General features: G+C 32.6%; 1 protein-coding gene across 1 annotated transcript; it reads right to left on the bottom strand.

Annotated features, from left to right (window-relative positions):
* Nucleotides 1-37: 37 nt before the first annotated feature.
* LOC105162194 (branched-chain-amino-acid aminotransferase 2, chloroplastic) lies at nucleotides 38-6,035 on the bottom strand. The gene is made up of 10 exons (XM_011080165.3): nucleotides 5,792-6,035; nucleotides 5,546-5,616; nucleotides 5,252-5,429; nucleotides 4,566-4,742; nucleotides 4,343-4,474; nucleotides 4,151-4,249; nucleotides 3,576-3,692; nucleotides 2,575-2,670; nucleotides 1,946-2,058; nucleotides 38-332 (listed from the first exon to the last, which is right to left on the bottom strand). Exons 1-10 carry the CDS (start codon nucleotides 5,867-5,869, stop codon nucleotides 218-220), a joined length of 1,176 nt encoding a protein of 391 aa, XP_011078467.1. The 5' UTR covers nucleotides 5,870-6,035; the 3' UTR covers nucleotides 38-217.
* Nucleotides 6,036-21,218: the final 15,183 nt, after the last annotated feature.

The following is a 21,218-nucleotide window of genomic DNA, read 5'->3' as shown; positions in this document are numbered from 1 at the left end:
TCTTCTATCTTTTAGGTATAAGTAGTTGGTCATTCAATAAAACACACAAAAATAATCTTCCTTTCTTACAATAACAAAAGTTCTTGGCATGGACAACACATCGCAGAAGCTGATGAATGGGTTTATGTATAATCCAAGCACTATATCTACAGTTACTACATATTTACCAGTAGGAAGACAACTGACCATAGTTCTAAGAGCAGGATAGAGAGCTCCATCAATCAATTTCTACGACCCATCCCCGATCGTCCTTGACGATGCCTCTTTGGATCCCTGTAAGTCTTGAATACAGCTTCTGGGACACGAGTTGAGTGCTTGTCTTATATTCGATCCTGTACCCAAAATAACTGTTCAGTACATTAACAACAAACAAAATGCAACGATAATACCTGTAAACATACTAACTGCACAATGGTCGCATTGCCATTGTTCTTGTTCAAGAGGTTTTATGCCTACGAGTATTTTTGTATGCGGTAAAATGCAGTTCACCTAGTTATTGAGGACCTTTTCACCGTGGCGGTAAGGGATCACAACTGCTACAACTACTATGTCTAAGAATCCTGAAATTTGATCACTTGCAATGATAAATAACAATTGATGACAGTTCGTTTTGGAGGATACGTTTTTGCTGATGACTTCTGATACCAATATAAGTAACACATTACGGATCTTTTTACATTTTTATTTTGGAGATATCGAGACTCCAATCCAGGTCTCATCTCAGGAACATTTTAGCCCGGATCTGACTCGATCGTTCAATACACTTGTTGTGTGATTTATGTACAATTCAGAAAAAGTGACCAATATAATTGATTTGATTATGCCAAACTTGATCTGAACAAGAATTTTCCCATATATCATCATCCAGTTGCATTCCACCTGTATGTGTTATATTTATGTATGTATAGTATATAACTATATATATATATATATATATATATATATCTAATATGTATTAAAGACAGAAATAATTCATACAATTAAGAAAATTTTGATACCACAGCGTTACAGGCAATCTAATTATACAATGACAGTATCTGGGTTTGAATTAAAGTAGGGAAAATAGCAATTCTTGTAACTTAGGGGGTGGTTTGTTTTGGCCTTGTATAAATTGACTTTGGTAATTTAGTTATATAATTTTAAAATTTTAACAATTTTAGTCATTTTTTAGCCAAATTGCATGAATTGCACATGGCCAATTAAATTATAATTTTAGTTCTGTAAATCAGTTCATGCAGGATCAAAAATGTCAAGCCCTAAATTACAAAACTAAAATTACATTTTCATTGGATCATGTGTAAATCACATGCAATTTTCATGCTAATTTGGCCCAAAAAAGACTAAAATTTTCAAAAGTTTAAAAATACATAATTAAATTACGAAATCAATTCATACGGGATAAAAAAATATCACCTCCTAAACTATAGCAGTAAAATTGTATTTTTCCCATTAAAGTAGGTGAGGCATCCTAGGGCAAACAAATTAGGATTTCCGAATTCAATAATGTTATATTAGGATGGAATGATTCAGGTGAAAAAAATTAAAATGACTCCAAATTAAAATATATATATATGTTGAAATCCATCCATATTCTACAAAATATAGTTTAAAATGATAGTAGAAAATTTACAAATCTTCGATAATATGAAACTATGTGAACAGATTAAGAGGATTTTGTTAATAAAAATTTGAAATCCCTAACTTCAAATATATCAATCCAACGCAACATAACTGATCCAAGACTGAGTATACTTAATTCATCTACCTGTCCAGCAGGCTCAAATCATATGATATTATTACTGCTATAAAGATGGTCGTTCTTACTGCTTTAACAGTACTTAAACCTTCACATCTGACAACATTGATTACTGCAAAATCAAATAATCTACAAGTATAGCTTTTCTTCAAATAAGAAATTGGCAGGCTAGAGGGTCAATGTGCGCACCTGTTACCCTTGTATGTAATACTTCCTACTGGAGCAACACCAACTGCAGTTCCAGTGCAGAATACTTCATCAGCATTGATTAATTCTTCGATCGAAATAGAACGCTCCTCAACCTGGTTGAATTTAGAAAGTTCCTTAAATCCTTCTCCAGACGGAATGATGTGTGTATTCAAGAATCTAGATGGACAGAACTAAGGAAGAGAATATAGAAAGAATTTTTGTTCATCCAGATGATCAGTTCAGAACGTATTGGTCGATGATCATGAGAGAATTAATGCAGAAATTAATGTAATTCACAGCACTCTTTCGTGCTAGCTACAGAAGGTTATAAAGCACGATGACTACGTGATAATAAGAATATCAACCCCTAAGTAGTTATATTAGAATAAAGAAATTATGATATACATGTGGTAGTTTATAGCTACTGTAGAAACAAATATGTGAATTTTCTTTAACAAATAATTATCATCGTTTGGTAAAAGTGCGTGTCTCGTTATGTTCCTAGAACTTCTTTGAACGCACCCAATACTACCCATGAGTCCTATAACAAATCAGGCTTAAGCTTGTGCTTGAGTATGAGCGTTGGATAGTAGCCGAACATGTAAGTAGCACAGATTGCCAACAAGTACCTCATAACCCAGATCATGTGCAATATCAATGATGCTTTTACGTGTAACTCCTGCAAGAATAGTACCGTTGGTTGCAGGAGTTGAAAGAATGTTGCCCTGCACAGAGAAAATCATTCATCAGTCAGTAGTCCATACATTTTTGCTGATTTATACCACTGAATAATATCCGAAACTAATGTTATCCACACTCAACAGAGGGATCTTCCTATGTTCTGGAGGACCTAAGTTTTTCTTCTTCTTGAAATACCCTGATCAGCTTCTAAAGCAACATATGCACATTTGCCTTCCATGGTCATTTAATGGACCCAAACAATTCAATTTTCTTCAAGAACTCTTTGTCCACAGGACCTAATTGCACCGACACATTTAGATTAGGGACATAATCTCAAATAAAAGAAGTAATATTAGAACAAAACAAAAAGAAAAGGAAAACTTAACTTCTTGCTTGATGATAATCTTTGTTGCCTTCTAAACATCAGCAAACCACTCGACACTTTCTTTGAAATTTTTTGCTAACAACTAACAAATACAGCCTATGCCTATCGAGCTTAAAATCCTAACTCAACATGGAAACGACTAAAATAATCATGATTTGACTTGGATTGAGCAGGGTTCATATGTTCTAAGTGAAAACAGAGAGATGATTTTATGGTTGTGACAAACTCAAAATACTAACCTAAAACCAATATATTTTTCACATCGCATGCATTTGACCACCAGTATAACCTTAAAACTGTCATCGGATTTATAAATGTCTCCATTGCATTCAAGCAGGCTTTTAGCTCTTTTTCACTAAACAATGCATCATTCTTCACAATAATGTTTAAAAGTCAGCAGCTTCCAAGTAGCTTTGCAATATTCTCTTCATTCTTCATTAGCATTGTGTAATTTTCCACTAAATGAATGTATAAACATGTCACTCACAGAATGTGGATAGGAGTAAAATTGTAACAATACATTGGCTAAGGAACTTATATAAGAAACATTAAAGAGTTAAATACCTTCACGATGAAGACATTACAAGATGAGACCTCTTCAATGTTTCTTTTATTTACTGAATCCAGGTACAAGACATCGGAGAAGCCTCTGTCCCTTGCTCTAGCTATGGCTTTCAAGACCTACATGACAAGAGGACAATATATGTCAAGCCCATAGCAAAACAAAGAATATGCAGTATAGTCTTTACTCATCTCGACAGCCACGAAATAAAAGGAAAAAATATTATGTTTGAGACTGAAGAATCGGCAAACATATCAAATTACAAGAACTTTTCAAACGCCAGCAGAACTTCATAACCATGATCGACAGGTTAATATCCAACCATAAATTAAATTGTTGATCCAGCGTTCCAATACCTCTCTGCTTCCTAATGTCGACCACATAACTTTATATTTTGCAGAACACAAGCAGCAAATTGACATTTTAGAGAAACAATAGAACTTTAGTTGAGAGAATACTTGCTACCTCTAAACTCTTTTTCTGCTGATGTATAGAATACATCTACACTGATGAAACAATTCAATTTCTATCTTCTTTAAGGACTTTCATCAAACATATTAAAAACGAGATCATTTACCGGTGCATAGTTGGTAATGCTCTTCACACCTCCAGCACCACCACGAGCGGCACGATGAAACTCATCTTCAACATACAAGTTCAGGGCATCTATCCCTTCCTACAACAACAACAACCCATACAAGAAAATTACTCTCTCTGCCAACATACATCATTTCCCAATCAATTAGATAAACTGAAAAACGTAATTAACCTTAAAATAATTTCCAACTGGGGAAGCATACACTAAAAATGTGTACTCAGAAGCAGGTGCCAAACCCAGTACAGGTCCACTTCCCATGAGTAGAGGCCTGATATACAGAGACCCTTTTCCCGGGGGAGGAATCTGCTTTGGTTGAACAAAGAAAACGCGAAAATTGCTGAGGTAATGAACAGGAACAAACAAGAATACTAATTGAAGGAGAGACATCGATTACCCAGCGCCGGTTGGCAAGAGCAGTTTGCTTAACAGCATCAAGGAATTGTTCAGCAGAAGGGCAAGGCATGCACATTCTCTGGGCGCCAATTTGCATGCGGATTGCATTTTCTTGCGGACGGAATAGAAAGAGACCTCCATCTTCTCTTCTGAAAGCCTTTGTGCCTTCAAACAATCCCTGTTGGGATATGGGTACTGATTTTTATGAAGAAAAAATGATTTCAAAAGAATTAATCCAATCAAATTTTATCATCTAACTTTTACAAAATGTTGTTGATCCTTGTGGCTGAATAGATCAAGAGTAATTCTGATTTGATCACTTCCAGTTGAAGGATCAATAGTGTCAATTTGCTATGTGAGCCTGCAATTCATCATTGTATACCAAGTAGTATGAATCAATCAGCCCACATCCCCACAACCCAAACTCCGCTGTTAATTCATTTGCTATTTTGACGGTCAATATATATAAGAATTTCATCTCTTTTTTGTACTTCAATTTTGATCACCACCACGACTTAGCACATGCACCTGAACCATAGGTTTCTCCGGTACACAGACCTTATGACAATGGGAATTGAACTCACACAATCGTTTCATATAAAATAACTCATTTTTACCAACTGAACCAAGCTATCGATCTTACCATTTTTCCTAACGAATATGAAGGAACAAATTCATGACCCATACCTGACCATAGTTCAAAACTCCAGCAGAAGGGCTCAACTCAATGTTCCCATAACGGCTAAGCTGCCCTTGCTTGAACTCCTCATCTCTTCCACACATCATCATATACATATAATCAGTTTGCACTAAACCAAAGCCCAAATTGTCCCACTCCACGTCTGCATACTCATCGTCTGTCCGACTGCACCGTCACCACCCAAACCATGTAAAACAACACCAAAAACTCAATCCACAAAGCGCTTATAATATGTTTGTAATAAGTAACTAATGAGTTGCTGCAGGTTATGGCCTGACTACCTGTAGTTAGACGATTCGCAGGCCTCCCGCAGGGACGACGTAGCTTGAGTCCCGTAATAGCCAGCTCTAGCCTAACATTACAGCAAGCAAAGATTTGATTAGAATTAAGCTTGTTTAAGTCCTAAATACTATTTACACCTCCAGCAAACCGTCCTGTTCCTTCCCTCTGTTTTTCAAATCGTTCAAAATGCGAAAAAGAAGAGAAAATAAGGAAGATTATCAAAGGGTGGAGGCAGGAAATAAAACCTTCGATGTACAAGAACTTGGTGGGGTTGGAGCGCGGCTGAGAAGTCGAAGAAACACGCAGGCACTCCTCTGAATCATGGTTTTCTTAACTATAATAACAGCTGATGAGATTGAGACAATGTTTCAAGTATTCCCAGCAGAGCCCAGAGGTAGGAAGAGGCTAAGGCATCGGAGCTGGATAGACATGCACACGGGCTATTTGGTGGCGCAAGATTTCACTAATTAATACACAGTTTCGAGTTTTTTGAGATAAACTCTGTCAATTAAAGAAAGGAAAAGTGTATTTGAATGGGACCCACAGTCAAAAGAAAAACTAAATGGGTATTCAGATTTGGCAAAGTCAAACAAATTATATAAGGAATAAGATGTGTAAAATTTTAAGGTAATTTATTACTTTTTTTTAAATGTATATCCATAAGTTCATGCAATTTTAGTAAAATTGAAATTTGGTATACAATTCAAAAATAGTAATTAATTACATGGTAAATATAATTTATACTATACTTATTGTGTGATTGATTTAGTCGAGCAAATATAATTTGAGTAAGAATTTTATATATAATTAACCGTCATGTAATTTCCATTCAATTTTGATTAAACTCGGATTGAGCCGAATTTCCCACATGCCCTTGAGATTAGGCATGCTCAACAAAATAATGAGATCACTCTAATCGATCAGTCCAAATTATATTGCACCACAATTAGTGGGTTAAGGGCTGATTGAATTGATCTTGAACTAGTAAAAAAATCCATAATTTTAAAATTTGGTTAGGGTTTATATGGGGACTGCATAAATCGAGTTCGACCGTAATAATAATAATAGTATACTAAAATTCTTTATGAATTTATTATATCAATTTTGATGATACATATATATTAATATTTAAGACAACAATAAATAGTTACCATATTTTTCATTGGTATTGTATAATGTGTGTGTACATATGCAAATGAAATCAATTAGTCAGGGATTCTTAGTTATTGATAATCTTCTAGATTTTTAGACAATTAATGAATGCAAGAATTTTAAATACATGATACCATTTTATTGTCAATATAGTGTCATAATTATTTTAATATCTTATTTTATTTTAAACAATATTTTTTTACATTTCCGCCGAACTCCCTCCCCCAGTCCCCGCCCGATAACCCTTCCCCTTCCGATTCATCAGAAGCCCTTCCCCTTCCCCTTCCCTTTCCCCATCGTCAAAACCCCTCTACGGCGCCGCCCACCCCCTATCCCAGAAACCCGTTCACGTTGCCGCCATCTTCCCAGAAATCTTTCCCGTCGCTGCCATCCTCTACCCGAAAAAACCCTTCAGCGTTGCCGTCCCCTTCCCTCGTCGCTGCCCCCTGCCCCCTGCCCCAATACCCTTCCCTGTCGTCGCCCCCTTTCCTCGACGCCTTCCCCGCACCCTTGGATGCCGTCACTGTTGCCTCCCTCCGCCTCTATCACCCCGCATTCTCTTTTCTTTCTCTCTCCGTGTGTATATATATACATAATTATAGTTATTATTATAATTATAATACATTTTTTGTTAAATTATATAAAAATATATTATATAAAAAAATATAATTTTAAATTCAAATAGTTAATTTGAATTAAAATAAAAGCTCGTCCATTAATCTACTAATTAAATTTAAACCTTACATCCAAATCAGAATCGACGTTCTTAAATTATGTTATAAATATGAATTATTTGTAATACTTATTCTCAGGGTAAATAGCAATTTACCCCCCTGTGATATTGAAAATAATCACATTATCCCCTATGAAAAAAAAAATAGCAATTTACCCCCCTCTATACTTTATAAAATGAAGCAATTTACCTCCTTATACAGGGAGGTAAATTGCTTCATTTTAAAAATCATAGGGGGGTAAATTGTCGTACTTTAAAAAATACAGGGAGGTAAATTGCTATTTATTTTTTTCATAAGGGGATAATTTGCTCATTTACAATATCTCAAGAGGATGGCTTGCATTTTTTCCCTTATTCTTATATTGTAGGTTAGGAATTCATAAAGTTAATAAAGTAATCACTAGTTGGTATTTATATAGTTTATATTATATAATATTTTTTAAAATTTGAAAAAGATTCATAAAATGATCGTTATTGATTTATTTTGTACGTATACTCTTATTTGTGATTTTAGGATACGTATTTTGAGATTAATTTTTTTTTTTATATATTTAGTACAGTTGAATTTTAAAATTTATTTGACTATTAAGTGATTGACTTTATACAAATTGTCCAACTCGATTAAATCGAGAAGTGCACCCGAGTAAAAATTGCAAAGTACGATTTTGATGATTTTTAAACTAAGTTTGCATTAAATTTTTTAAAAAGCGTAAATTATCTAAATTGAACTACTCCCCACCACATAGAACCTTACTTGAGGTTAGTTTGGATATTTGATATTAGAAATTTTTCTTAGAATGGATGTAGCTAAAGGTGCGAATGTGAAGGTAGAAAAAGAGAAACTTAAAAAAAACAATGTGCGAAGATATTTTTGCTAAGTTTATTTAGGTTGGAATTAGGGGTGCGCAGAAAATGGTTAAATCGGCCAAATCGAATTATCGGTTCGGATTGAAAATCGAACCAAAAATTTTGGTTCGGTCATCCTTTTTTTTTTTTTTAACTTTTGATTTTTCGATTTGGAAATGGTGACCGAATCGAATCGAAAAATCAAAATTTTAAATAATAAATAAATAAAATATATTTTTGCACATATTAATATTATATGATTATTTATATTTATATATAATATATTAATAATAGAATATAAATAAAAATATAGATAGAATTGACTTGAGTTGATTGAGTGTGGAACGGACAACTGAGAAAGAGAGAAGTGAGAAACAGACTGACAGAGAAAGAAAAGAAAGAAAGAAAGAGTCTTTGGGCGACGACTGAGCGAGTGAGCGGAAGAAAGGAAAAAAAAGAAAGGACCGACGACTCGTAACTTGTACTATTAAATTAGAATTTAATTTTGGTATTTTGGTATTTGTATTTTTTAATAAAATTAAAAAAATATCACAATTATTTTATATATATATTATTTAAAAAAATAGTTTTTTTCGGTTTTCGAACCGAACCGATTAATTTCAGTTCGATTTTTGGTTTTCAGAAAACCCCAAATCGAATTTTTGGTTAATCGAAAATTTGGCTCGATTAATCGGTTTGCACACCCCTAGTTGTAATAATCATAATAGGATAAAAATTACATGATAAATATAGTAACATGTGTAATAGATTATTTATATTGTGTTTGGATAGACAAATTTAAGTGTATGAATTTTAAATTTTTAGTAAAAAGTCATTCAACTATTATTTCGAATTATTTTCAGTGAAATATTCACGAATTTTGAATTTTTTTTATACAATATTATTTAAAGTATTTTCCTAATTTTATTTCCTAAAAGCAAATAATCCGTTTTATAAGTCTCATGATCTTATTTATCATTACTAACACCTTACAAGTTTGATAATCTTATTTTATGAAACATACAACTTTGTAATTACTAACATCTTATAAGTTTCATAAATTTTAATTTAGGATGAATTACAATGACTTTCCTTGAAATTTGACATAATTATGAATATCCTCTCATTTTTTGAAAAATTAGAAATATTCCCCTGATGTTTGATGAAATTATGTAATCCTCGGATGGAGGTATGAAACTGTCAACTTTGCTCTTACTGTATTTTTTTTATTTTTTTATTTAAATTAAAAACTTATGAAATAAATCGAACGAGATGGATGAAAAAAATTTAAAAATTATAAAAAAGTTATCCACTTAGTCCATAAAAAAAATATTTTTTAAGAAATAAATAAAATTCTAATTTTTAATCTACAAGAGCATTTTGGTCAGTTCACCATAAAAATTGATGAAAATCTAACGTATTGGACTAATTGTTAAACGGTAGTTAAAATCAGGGGATATTGGTAAGTTTTCAAACAACAAGGAAGTATTCGTAATTTTACCAAATCTCAGAAAAAGTTATTGTAATTTATCCTTTATTTTATCCAAACACTTAATGAGCTTATTTTTAAAATAAAACATTACATCTTATAAACTCCAAAAGTATCTTATAAGGTGTATGAGCCTATAAGATTTTTTAAGTCAAACACCCTCTTAGTTCTAGGGCCACTATAAAATGAATGAGGGATTTGGAGTGCGTTTAGGAACAATTTACTTTTTTTTCTTTTAGAACGAGAAATTACTAGTTGGACTGGAGTTTGGAATGGGAGACCTTCTGTCGTAATAGACGGTGTTCCTATTTATTTAGAATGGATGGGAGGTGACTGTTTAATTAGTAACGGATTTTGTACCACTTGTTCATCCACCGTTCCTAAATACCTATGATTATTTAAAAATATAAATTCTTTTTCCAGATCACTTTTATTCTATTTGGAACGATTTTCTTTCGATTTGCTTTTTTTACATGTTTTCGAACGATTTTTGTGACACTATTTACATCAATTTGTATGTAAGAAAGAAGCATGCTTCCACTCCTTTAGAATTACATTTTGTCATAGTTGTTGTATGTCCGAGTGATATATTTTGGAACGAGCATTAGAGCACAATTCGAACCTTCTATTAATATACATTGGAACGGCTGTGTCATTCTTTGGAATACATGTTTGGGATGGTTGTAGGATATTCTTTTGAAACAGTTACTATGATATTTAGTTACAAAATTTGAAACGGCATTTATTTTGTTTAAATATCTTGGAATGCTTGTTGGAACACAATTTAAACCTTTTATTGGAATATACTTTGGAACGACTGTATCTTTTTATTTGGAATACAGTTTGGAAATATTGTATGATTTTTTTTGGATCGAATCGTTCGATATTTAGTCATTAAATTTGGAACGATTTTTATTTTGTTTAAATATATTCATAAACCGTTAATAATCTCATTCCTAAATTATTACAAATTATTTTTTTTAAGTTTGAAATAATAATTTGATAATTATATAATTATTAAAATTAATTATTTTGCTTTATTTTGATTAATTAAATAAATATTGAATAATAGAATGCAATTAACATTAGAATATAAAGAATTACCGAAAATATTATATTAATATAAAATTGTACATTTACAAATTAGAAAAAAAAACTTATTATTATAGACATGCATTTTAATCGACAAAAATAGAAAAAAAATATAATTAGTTAATAAGTACTGCATGTATTTTAATTGATCAAAAGGGTTCAAGTTGTTACACGATCAAAATAGTTTCAAAGATCAAAGAAAGTTCGAGAGATATTGAGGAAAAAAAGAGAGAGAGTGTAAGAATGCAAGAGAGATTAAGAATAAATAATGTGAAAGCAACATATTATAAGAAAAAATTGGAATGAGAATGGAAATGGTGTTTGAAAATTCAAAAATAGTCGTTAGAATATAGCCGTTGCACCACACTTAGGAACGAGTATTGGAATATGTGTGGGAACAACAAATTAGCCATTGTAATGTAACAGGTATCGTAATACAACATTTTTTAATCTAGTAAAATCCATGCCAAATTATAATTCACTTTGGAACGGTACTTCCTATTTTCCACGTATACCATATTTAGGAATAGGTATTGTAATACAAGTGTTTTTAAGTACTTAAATCGTCTCAAATTGTATCTCATTTTGAAATAGATTTTCAACTGTCCCATATTTCAATGGACTTTAGACCGCAATTTCAAACGGTACACATCTCCAATTGGCAGGCTGTTGCGATTATTATAAAACTGTTCCAAAATGTGTTATAATATTTTTTCGTTCCGACTTTGGCATGATAATAGGAACACAACTTATAATATTTTTCGTTATCCCATAATCAGAAATTTCCATCACGATGGGTGCCCATCTAACAACAGTCCATGACATTAAAAATTAGGTGAATGTTGAAATGAACATTTAGGCTCCTAAATACCGGTACAGTCCTTCTGTCAACTGTATGTAGTTTTAGCTTAGGGCATAGAATTAGGGTGTCAGTTTTTATCCTGAATTAGGTATCTATGCTCAATACTCGAGATCATGTTTGCTCCATTGATTGACATAGAAAACTATTTTCTATTCAATCAATCACTGTGGCCCTAGATTCTAAGAGCTTGAATGCATCTCAGACCGCTTAGGAGATACTATTGTCTCATGCTTATAGGGGACGGATCCTCATCTTAAAACCAATATGTCGATTGCACTAGATAGCTTATAATGACCATGTCCAAGATACAGTCACCTCTCGCCAAATTCAAAATATAGTCATCACACGCATGTGACTGCCATGGTTCCTTAATTCTAAATATTAATCTCGTACTATTAGAGTTCGGGAATTTCATCCATACTGACAAAACCTCCAAGACTTTAATGCAACGATTCCCTGCGAGTTAGGTAAGTAGGTTCAACAATCTTGTCAACCAACCCACTAAAATTGCATAGACGTCCCATATTTGTCGCCGATGAAAATATTTAGTGCAAGTCTCTATAGAACATTCGATATCCTGTCTCGAGATCCTCGACTTAGAACGTTTCAGACTCAACCTTCAGAAATTGATTTCATAATTGTAATCCAATTTGCAACTCAACTACACGGGTGGTTAATTTGGTCCGTAAATTTTGTTGTGATGTTAAGATAATTCAACATGTATAAGTACAATAAAAATTATTAAATACCACGAACGAATACTTATTTTATTCATTAATATAATATTACATTACATTACGTTCAAAATTATCAAAATAGATACATAAAAACCAATTTAATTAGCTTTCTAATCACCTATTCTACCAGGTCCAACACCCTGATACATGAAACCATAGCCTCGAGTTGATTTGCCTCTTTCACAAAGGTATTTTTTAGATTCAGTTCTAAATTAAAATTATTAATTTATTTCGTTTTAAACAACATGAAACAAAAAGTAGTTGTTCCTTAGCTGATTTGCCTCTTTGCCAAATATTTTTCCAAACCCTCATAATATTGGTCATTTTTGGCGCATATATTCCAAAGAACTCATTCTCTCAGTTTTTTGAAACAAACAATTTTAATTTTAGCACTTTGATAAACTCATTTTGATGCATATGGGAAATTAGCTAATTCGCAAAACTTTATTTCAAAGTTTTAAAAACAAATAAGGGATTTTGATGGGTAGAATATTATTTTATTCGAACCCCTAAATTAATTTAAGATTCAGATTCAGACTCAATGAATAGTATTAGACTCAGATCCAAATGAGTTTGGGTAGGGTCTCTACCCATCCATACCTATGATTTTAAATACCCAATTTGGACCTAGAAAATATTTTTTTCCCAATTCAATTAAATCATTATTTTTCAATTCATGTACATTCAAGTGAACAAATCTAAAAAAATTAAGATATTATAATATTATTTATGATATAATTCTTTAACTATGTATATCTTTTAATTAATAAATAATTGAAGAAAAAAATTTGGATCTAGATCCTACCAAAACCCAAAACATTGGGGCATTGGGTTTAGAGACCACAGGATCTTGAGGGAATAGGTAAGATCTGAATACTCATTATTTAAAAAAATATAAGTCTTTTATGAATATGAATTTGAGTAAGATAAGACCCTATTCATTGATATCCCGAATTTGTACCGAGCAATCAAATAAGTCAAACCACCGCTTAGTCACAAAAAGGTTCTTGGTTGAACTGCGAAATAAAAAAATACTAAAAATCCGTTATTTTTTGGAAAAAATTGGTAAAAACCGCACTTGAACTGATAAACCGGTTGAACCATTCATGGGTCATCAAAATCGGTCGGTTTTAATCATTACGTTTAATTAAAATAATTAAACGCTTATTTTTTCACTATCATTCTTCTCAAACTTATTTTTATATTCCTCACTTTCCCCAGCGACCTAACCCTTCTCATCGCTTCATATTAGAAATTCCAGTCATGGTATCTCTTAATTTTATTCCCCCATTTTTTACATTATATATTAATTTTCTACCTTCTAATATCTTTGGGTGAATACCACTTTATCCCACTGTGATATTGAAAATGAGCACATTATCCCCCTATAAAAAAAATATAACAATTTATCCCCCTGTACTTTTTAAAAGTCATAAGGGGATAAATTGTTATATATTTAAAAATACAATGAGGTAAATTGCTATAATTTGCTCATTTACGATATCATGAGGGGATTGTTTGTATTTTTTCCTAATATCTTTTATTACTTGAAATTGATTTTAGGAACAATTGTTTAATTTAAAAATTATCTTTTGAAATTTAAATTTATCAAATTTTCATTTCTAAAAAACCATAACTTATAAGATGTATTCATTTTCAAAACAACAAAAGAAATATTGCTTTTCCTATGGGTAATTATCATAGTTAAAAGAAAAAATTATGATAAATATTAATTAATTGTGTTGCGCACGAATATTACCCATTGTTTTTGCAAGTGATATCAAACGTTTGTTACAATTAAAATCTATGACAAATACTTGGTTCATAAATAAAGTCATAACAAATATTGGTTAACCTGATAAAAATTTAAATCTTGACATTGCTTCTCTCTGACCGTCGTAAATAATATCAATAATATCAAATACACTAAGTCTAACCGACACCTACTATTACAGTAGAAACAACATCCTCAGTTTCGCCGACTGAACTAGGTCTTATTAGCTATTCATTGTGTTGTCTTAGTGAACTAACTTACTTTAGTTCTAATTTAAATGCATCAAAACGTACATTTTATCCTCGGAGTTTTGATATATTTTACATTTTATAACTAATTGGTCATTATTGATATCATTAATGTATTTTAAATATTTTTTTATTATTTTTTCAAAAATGCTCGGCTCGCATAGCTGTCTTGCCGGTCTACATTTTAAAACATTGTTTTATTTCTGTTGATGCCAATGGGACTGAGGAATTGAAGAACATTTGACACCTCTCCATTCACAAGGGTAAGAAGAAATTGATATTTTTAACTTTTAATTATTTATTTGAGGAATAATATTATGAGTTGATGGTTACTTTATTGACAACAATGAAATTTTCAGCTCTGGAAACTGCAAATATCAAGTCCATATTGTTAGAAAACTAGCATTGGAAAGACATATTTGATTATGGATTTTAAGGGTTCTTCAATAACAAAAAAGTCATAGGTAAAAGCTCTTAAAATTAAACTATTTTTGAAGATATTCTAATAATAATATAGAATATATTTGTTTTCATCTTGACAAATAAAAACTATTTTAACAAGTAAACCTTAAAATTGTGAAATAAACTTATATTTCAGCCACTCTAATCGTTGCACGGCCGTATCTGCAACGGTTATTTGATATTAATCATAACAATTAGTTATAATTACATGTTATATATTTTGTAGTGCTCGATGGCCCAACTCGACACAAAAGGGACGGGCGTGCACGTGCGTGTGGCTTCTCACCAAAATCCATCTCCCCACACGTTTTAAGTGAAATGCAAGAGGAGACTAATATGAAAGTAACGTGGGATATAAAAATATTTTTTTTTTTCTAATTAGTCATTCCTTACACTCCCAATATCTAATTTCTAAATTTTATAAAGTCATTTTCTAGAAATAAAATATAAAATACTTTATAATATTTATAAGATTCAAACACCATATAAAGTGTTCTGAACAAATAAATACCCAACTCAATTTACTAACCGAACAAAGGCAATTAAATAAGTAAATACATCTATACTATCTTCAATACTGTGTACTGGTTATATGAATGATTTTTACGTAACTTCATTTTGTCTTCAACTAGATATTGTAGCACACTATTGCTTTGTGTATTTAATAAATAACTATTTATATTTTAAAATATATTATAAATAAAAATAAAATATATCTATTTAAAAAAAAAAAATAAATAAAATAAAACTAATTTAGAGATATTATTGACACAAATATTTTTTGGTGTGAGTAAAATTTTCGTATTATAGTATAGATAGTGTAGATCATATAGATGAGAAGAATAATTTGAATAGAGGGTGGTCAAAAATACACACAAGCTTTTGTGGCACGTTGTTTATACGTGCATATAATAAATAGCTTTTTACACTTTAAAATATATTATAAATAAGAGTAAAAATAACTTAGTTATTTTATCATGAATGACATTTTTGACTTCACAAAGAAATGGTGCGGTGGTGTCATTAACCACCGTTTGTGAGTGTGGAGGGGCTTTTCTTTTTATATTAGTACAGATACCATGTACTCCCATGTGATATGTGAAATAAGCAAATACCCCATGTGACAAAAAAATAGCAAATTACCCCTCCCCCCCCTCCATGTTGCAAAAATAAATCAAATTACCCCGTTCATAAAAAATATCTCAGCAAACTATGACCTATCAATGGTTTAGATAAGGGGTAATTTGCTTCTTTTTCCTAAATAAGGGGATAATTTGCTATTTTATTTTTTATTGAATTTTTTTTGCTCGTTTCTCATATCACAAGAAGGTAAACTGTAATTTTTCCTTTTGTCTTTCTATGTAGTATAGATATTGTGTACTGGTTATATAGATGGTTTTCACGTAACTTCATTTTATAGCATGTAGGGTGCGAAGCCAAGCAAGAAAGGAGAGGAAAAAATGTACACGGAATCATGTTAGGTTAAAGCTTAAAAGAAACAAAGGCCGATGAAGACACACGTGGAAATACTTATCAAGAGAAAGAAGGGGATGTGGATGTGTATATCACTTTATCCCATCGACGGAGCTGAGAGGCTTTGCTGGTACACATCCACAACATGGTTACAACCCAACCATTCCAAATCAGACAGCCTCCCCAAACGTGGAAATTGACTCTTTTGTTGGAATTTGACACCACCGTTTCCGGATCTTTCTGCAGTTGACAACTCTATTATTAGCACGCCATGGCATAATAATTTGGGTCCAGATTACTTGGTTTTTAAATTGGGATGTTGATTGCTTATTGGACTTATTTCATTATCAATTGAGAAAATGAACAATACTAAGTTTATCTTATTGTCTATATTCTATATTGTTAAGGAAAAAATGCCTGTTATATTGTAAATGAGAAATTGTCATGCTATAAAAAAATAGGAATTTACTTTTTAAAGTATAAAAACTTATCCCTCTGTATTGTGTAAAAATGAATCAAATTTATCTATTTAAATAGGGAGGTAAATTGTTTTATTTAAAAAGTATAGGAGGGTAAATTGATATTTTAGTATAATTGAGAAATAATTTACTCATTTATAATATTATAAAAGGATAAATTGCATTAAGCCACGTATGTAGATATAAAAGTGCCAATTCTATTGAGAGTTTTTTTTTTTTTTTTTAATTTTTCCGAATTAATTACCTTATCATATTAATTGTTTGGGTGATTGTGTAAACGGTGTTACTTATTAATTCATATTAATTGATTTTTATGTTACAGTATTTGCTTTTATTAATCATTGTTTTTATATTATAATATTTAGTCTTATTAATTATTGTTTTTACATTGCAGTACCTGCTAGAGTGAAAAAGTACTTCATAGTAATTGAATTCGAAAAGATTACAAAAAAATAACCAAAAATTGATGAAACTTGTGTAAGTTTGATAGGACTTGTCTAATTGACTGATTTGATTTTCTCCAAGACATGCACTGAAATGATAATTATGAGTATGATGCTATTAAAATTAGGGATAAAGAAAATTTTATTCCTTTATCTTTGTCACGGATTAATTTTGGTCCTCTAACTTTGTCAGTATTAGATTCAGTCCTTTATCTTTAAATTTGGCGTAAATCTGGTCCTTCAGCATGTTTTATGACCATTTTTCCCTTTCAAAGGAAATAGCTAGATAATCCATTTTCATGCTCTTAAAACGGCCCAACATGCTTCCGAAATAAATTAAGACCCCATAAATTCATACATTGCTTTTACCGCTCTATTTCTGAGTATTCCAAGTCCTCGATTTTATGGACTCTTTCCAACCACACTACGGCAGCAGATGGTTCGCAGGAACTTGACTCCTTCAGTAACAAAACAACATAGCCCTATTTCGTTTCCTACCTTAGAGCGTAAAAGGGACTCCAATATAGGGAATTAATAAATTTTTGGACAAACAGGTTGAACAGAAGCCTAACTTTTATTGGAGAAATATATAGAGAATATTACATAGATATTATTCCTCCGTTGGAGGAGACAACTGGTTTAGCCTCTCATGGTATAGAGGACTTGACTTGTTGGGGCCATAAACTGGTAATTTAAAATACTACAAAAGCTTGAAAAATACTTAGAACTCTAATGCTTTAAAGAGTAGGAGAAGTTTTCTGATGTCCCCCTTCTGCTTCATTACATCTTTATTTATAGGCGTCCGCGGACTTGAAATTCGGACTCCAAACTTGTTTTGTGATGATGTCATTGCGTTCGTCATCGCCTTGTGATTTCCAGCTGTCGGTCACATGATTTCCAGCTGGCTGCTTTGCTGACTGTTGGCTTTTGTTGTTTTCTGCCGACAGTTTTATCCTCTCGATTTTTTACATCGTTTAATTTTTACTTCTTTTGGTAAAAAATTTTCTCTTTTCCTTGTCTTGGCCGGGTTCGGGTTTTTTTTTGTGACCCGAATATTTGTTCTGAACAGGGGCTTTTCTTGTTTCTCGCAGCAAGGGCACAAATGGTTATGACATTGCCCAACATGCAACATGTTGGACGTCTTCATTCTTGTGGCTTCGGTCACTAGCAGCTTATTTTCCCAAATTAACATCCTCTTTTTCTCGAATAAGCTTTCTGCAAACTCATTACTTTTTCTGTCATGGAATTTAACAGGAACAATCCATTCACTTTATTTGAGAAGATTTTGAACGGATACTTGACCTTGTCTATCTCCGTGAGACAGACCCATAAACCCCAAGCTCTTCTGGTAGAGATACTACCTTCAGTAATGGCCGATACCAGGGGAGCTTCACCTGAGGCAGCTTTGATTTTGTTGAAAGCAACTATATCTAGCCACTGCAGCTTCATGAAATAGAATGCTGGATGAGACCCCTTTCCTGCAGTTCTGGAGCTACTGAAAAGAATTTTATCTCCAGAATGTCGCCTCTCTTTAAGTGGGGGTTGTTTTGCCATGAATCAAAGACCGCCCCACTAATCTACTCCAGAAGTTTTGAGATTTACGGAAAACTCGGTGACATAGTATAAACTGAAGCAAGAGCTTCAAAATCATACCATTCTCGGACATCTTCTAGTTTAGACCCCTCTAACATCAGACTCTGTTATATTTTGCGGACGTTTCGATAATGGTCTTGCCTGGGTTTACTCCTTTGCGGGAAATTAATTTTTTCCACATACGCCGGTAGTCCTGCCAAGTAGAAGAAGATATTAACTCGTTAGTATTAACCTTAGAGGTGCCCGTCATCGGCCTAAGGTTAATCTCTCCCTCCTTAACCCCAGAGGTGCTGGGTTGACTTGAATTAACAGGAGTTTGCACTTCCTGAGACTCAATTATTGCCGTTTCGCCAGAGTCTGGTGATGGCTTTGTACAATCAGTACTTGAATCCGACACTACAGGTCTAGAGCTCTGTACTCTAAAGGCATGTTTTTGGTCATGCTCCCTCAACTCGTGAGTCATCCCTGAAGGTGACGCTTTCCGAATTGGTTCTCGTAAATCGTTCCATAGCGAGGTGGATGTTAATAAGGAACTCCTTATTGAGACCTGGACAGTGTCTAGATCGGCTCTTTGAATTTGTCCGGCAACTTGGGCATTAACTGCTAGCTGTCCCAACTTTCTGTCAAGCTCCTCGAGGTTTTTTCGAAGGTGCCTGAGTCTCAACATGATGGAGTTTGCTTCAGATGCCTCCATCTCTCGTCAGGAAATCTGCAAGAACGTTTTCATGAGATTTTATAATGTTAATATTATAATATTGGCATTCAGCTTGCCATCTCATAATACGAGCTTTCTCTATTTTTTATTCTAATTTATTCTTTAAGAAAGCTTTGAAATACCTGCAAAATTAACAACTCCCAAGAAGCTCTGCAGATGCTTCTTGTCTTTGAGCACGTCTGGAAAATTGCGGATTTTCTCCACAATATGCTCCTGTAACTCAATCCCTGTTTCGTTAATAAGAATTCCTAAAAATTCAATTTTATTGACAACAATAGTAGCTTTCTTTTCAGAAAGCACTAAACCTTCTCTATGGCATGCATCAGAAAATATTTCAAGATGTTTAATATGTTCTTTCATATTTTTGGATGCAATTAGTATGTCGTCAATATAGACAAACATGAACACAAAATAATCTTTGAAAAGATTATCCATTTTTCTTTGAAATATCTGTGGTGCATTAGCTAAACCCATTGGAAGCACATTCCAAATATACTGTCCCTGTGGTGTGGAGAATGCAGTAAATTTCTTTGATTTATTCTCCATCTTAATTTTATAAAAACCAGATTTGCAATCGAATTTAGAAAACACTTTTGCCCCTTTAATACAATCGATTAAGTGTTCTCTACTAGGAATGTAATAACCATCAAATTCTAATATCTTATTAATACCTTGATAGGTAATAACCAACATGGGTTTACCTCTCTTAATCTCACCATGGTTTCTTACCAGAAATCCATAGCTACTGTAGGTAGAGACTCCGGGTTCAATGAGTCCAAGACTGATATGCTGTTTGATTATAATCTGCATATCCTTCTTATCCTCCATGTTCATTTGGATAGGTTTGTATCGAATATACTCGTATTTGCATTCATCTTTGACCTTTAGAGTAGCTTCGATCTTGTTCCTATCCCACCAAGCCAGAGGATTTTCATTGAAGTTCCTCTGGATAAGCCTCTTGACATTCTCAAGAGAAAGCCTGCTCTCTTCACTGATGTCTAGCGATTTCATTTCCAGTAGTGCTTCTTTAAGGTTCAGAATTTCCTCATCAGATTCCTTATAGAAGCTATCGCTGTCTATAAGTCCCTGCTGCCTAAAAGACAAAAAGACCTTACCAAATTTTCTCTTATCCTGCATTTTTGGATGAGTTAATTTGGCATCAAAATCACCATGTTTGCTGCGAATCATTATCCTGTTAAATGCCTTTTCTCTTTGCAACACCTGTATCTCACTACCACAGTTAGTAGCAAAAATTAACAGATTCCTCTGATTATCCTACATATATCTTGCAAATGTTTGAATGAAATTGTTACCTAGCAAAATATCAACCCCTGTATTATGAAAGTATATAGGAGGTGTTTTTACCCTAAACCAGGGTGATCCAAATGCTCTTCCAATCATGATTTGGCTTCTCGTATTCCCTTATTAAGTATCAGGATTTTTTGCGAGAAATCCCTTCCTGCAATAACGGGTAAGGTTTCCCTTGCTTCCTTAGGGAAAACTCCAGGTTTTGCCGTGCAAATTCCTGATCCTGATCAATATAAGATGCAAAATACTATGTCTTATATTGATCA

Source organism: Sesamum indicum, linkage group LG7 (genome assembly GCF_026168435.1).
Source record: "Sesamum indicum cultivar Baizhima isolate 11 linkage group LG7, ASM2616843v1, whole genome shotgun sequence".
NCBI classification, from domain to species: domain Eukaryota; kingdom Viridiplantae; phylum Streptophyta; class Magnoliopsida; order Lamiales; family Pedaliaceae; genus Sesamum; species Sesamum indicum.
This window is presented reverse-complemented; position numbering and strand designations above follow the sequence as displayed.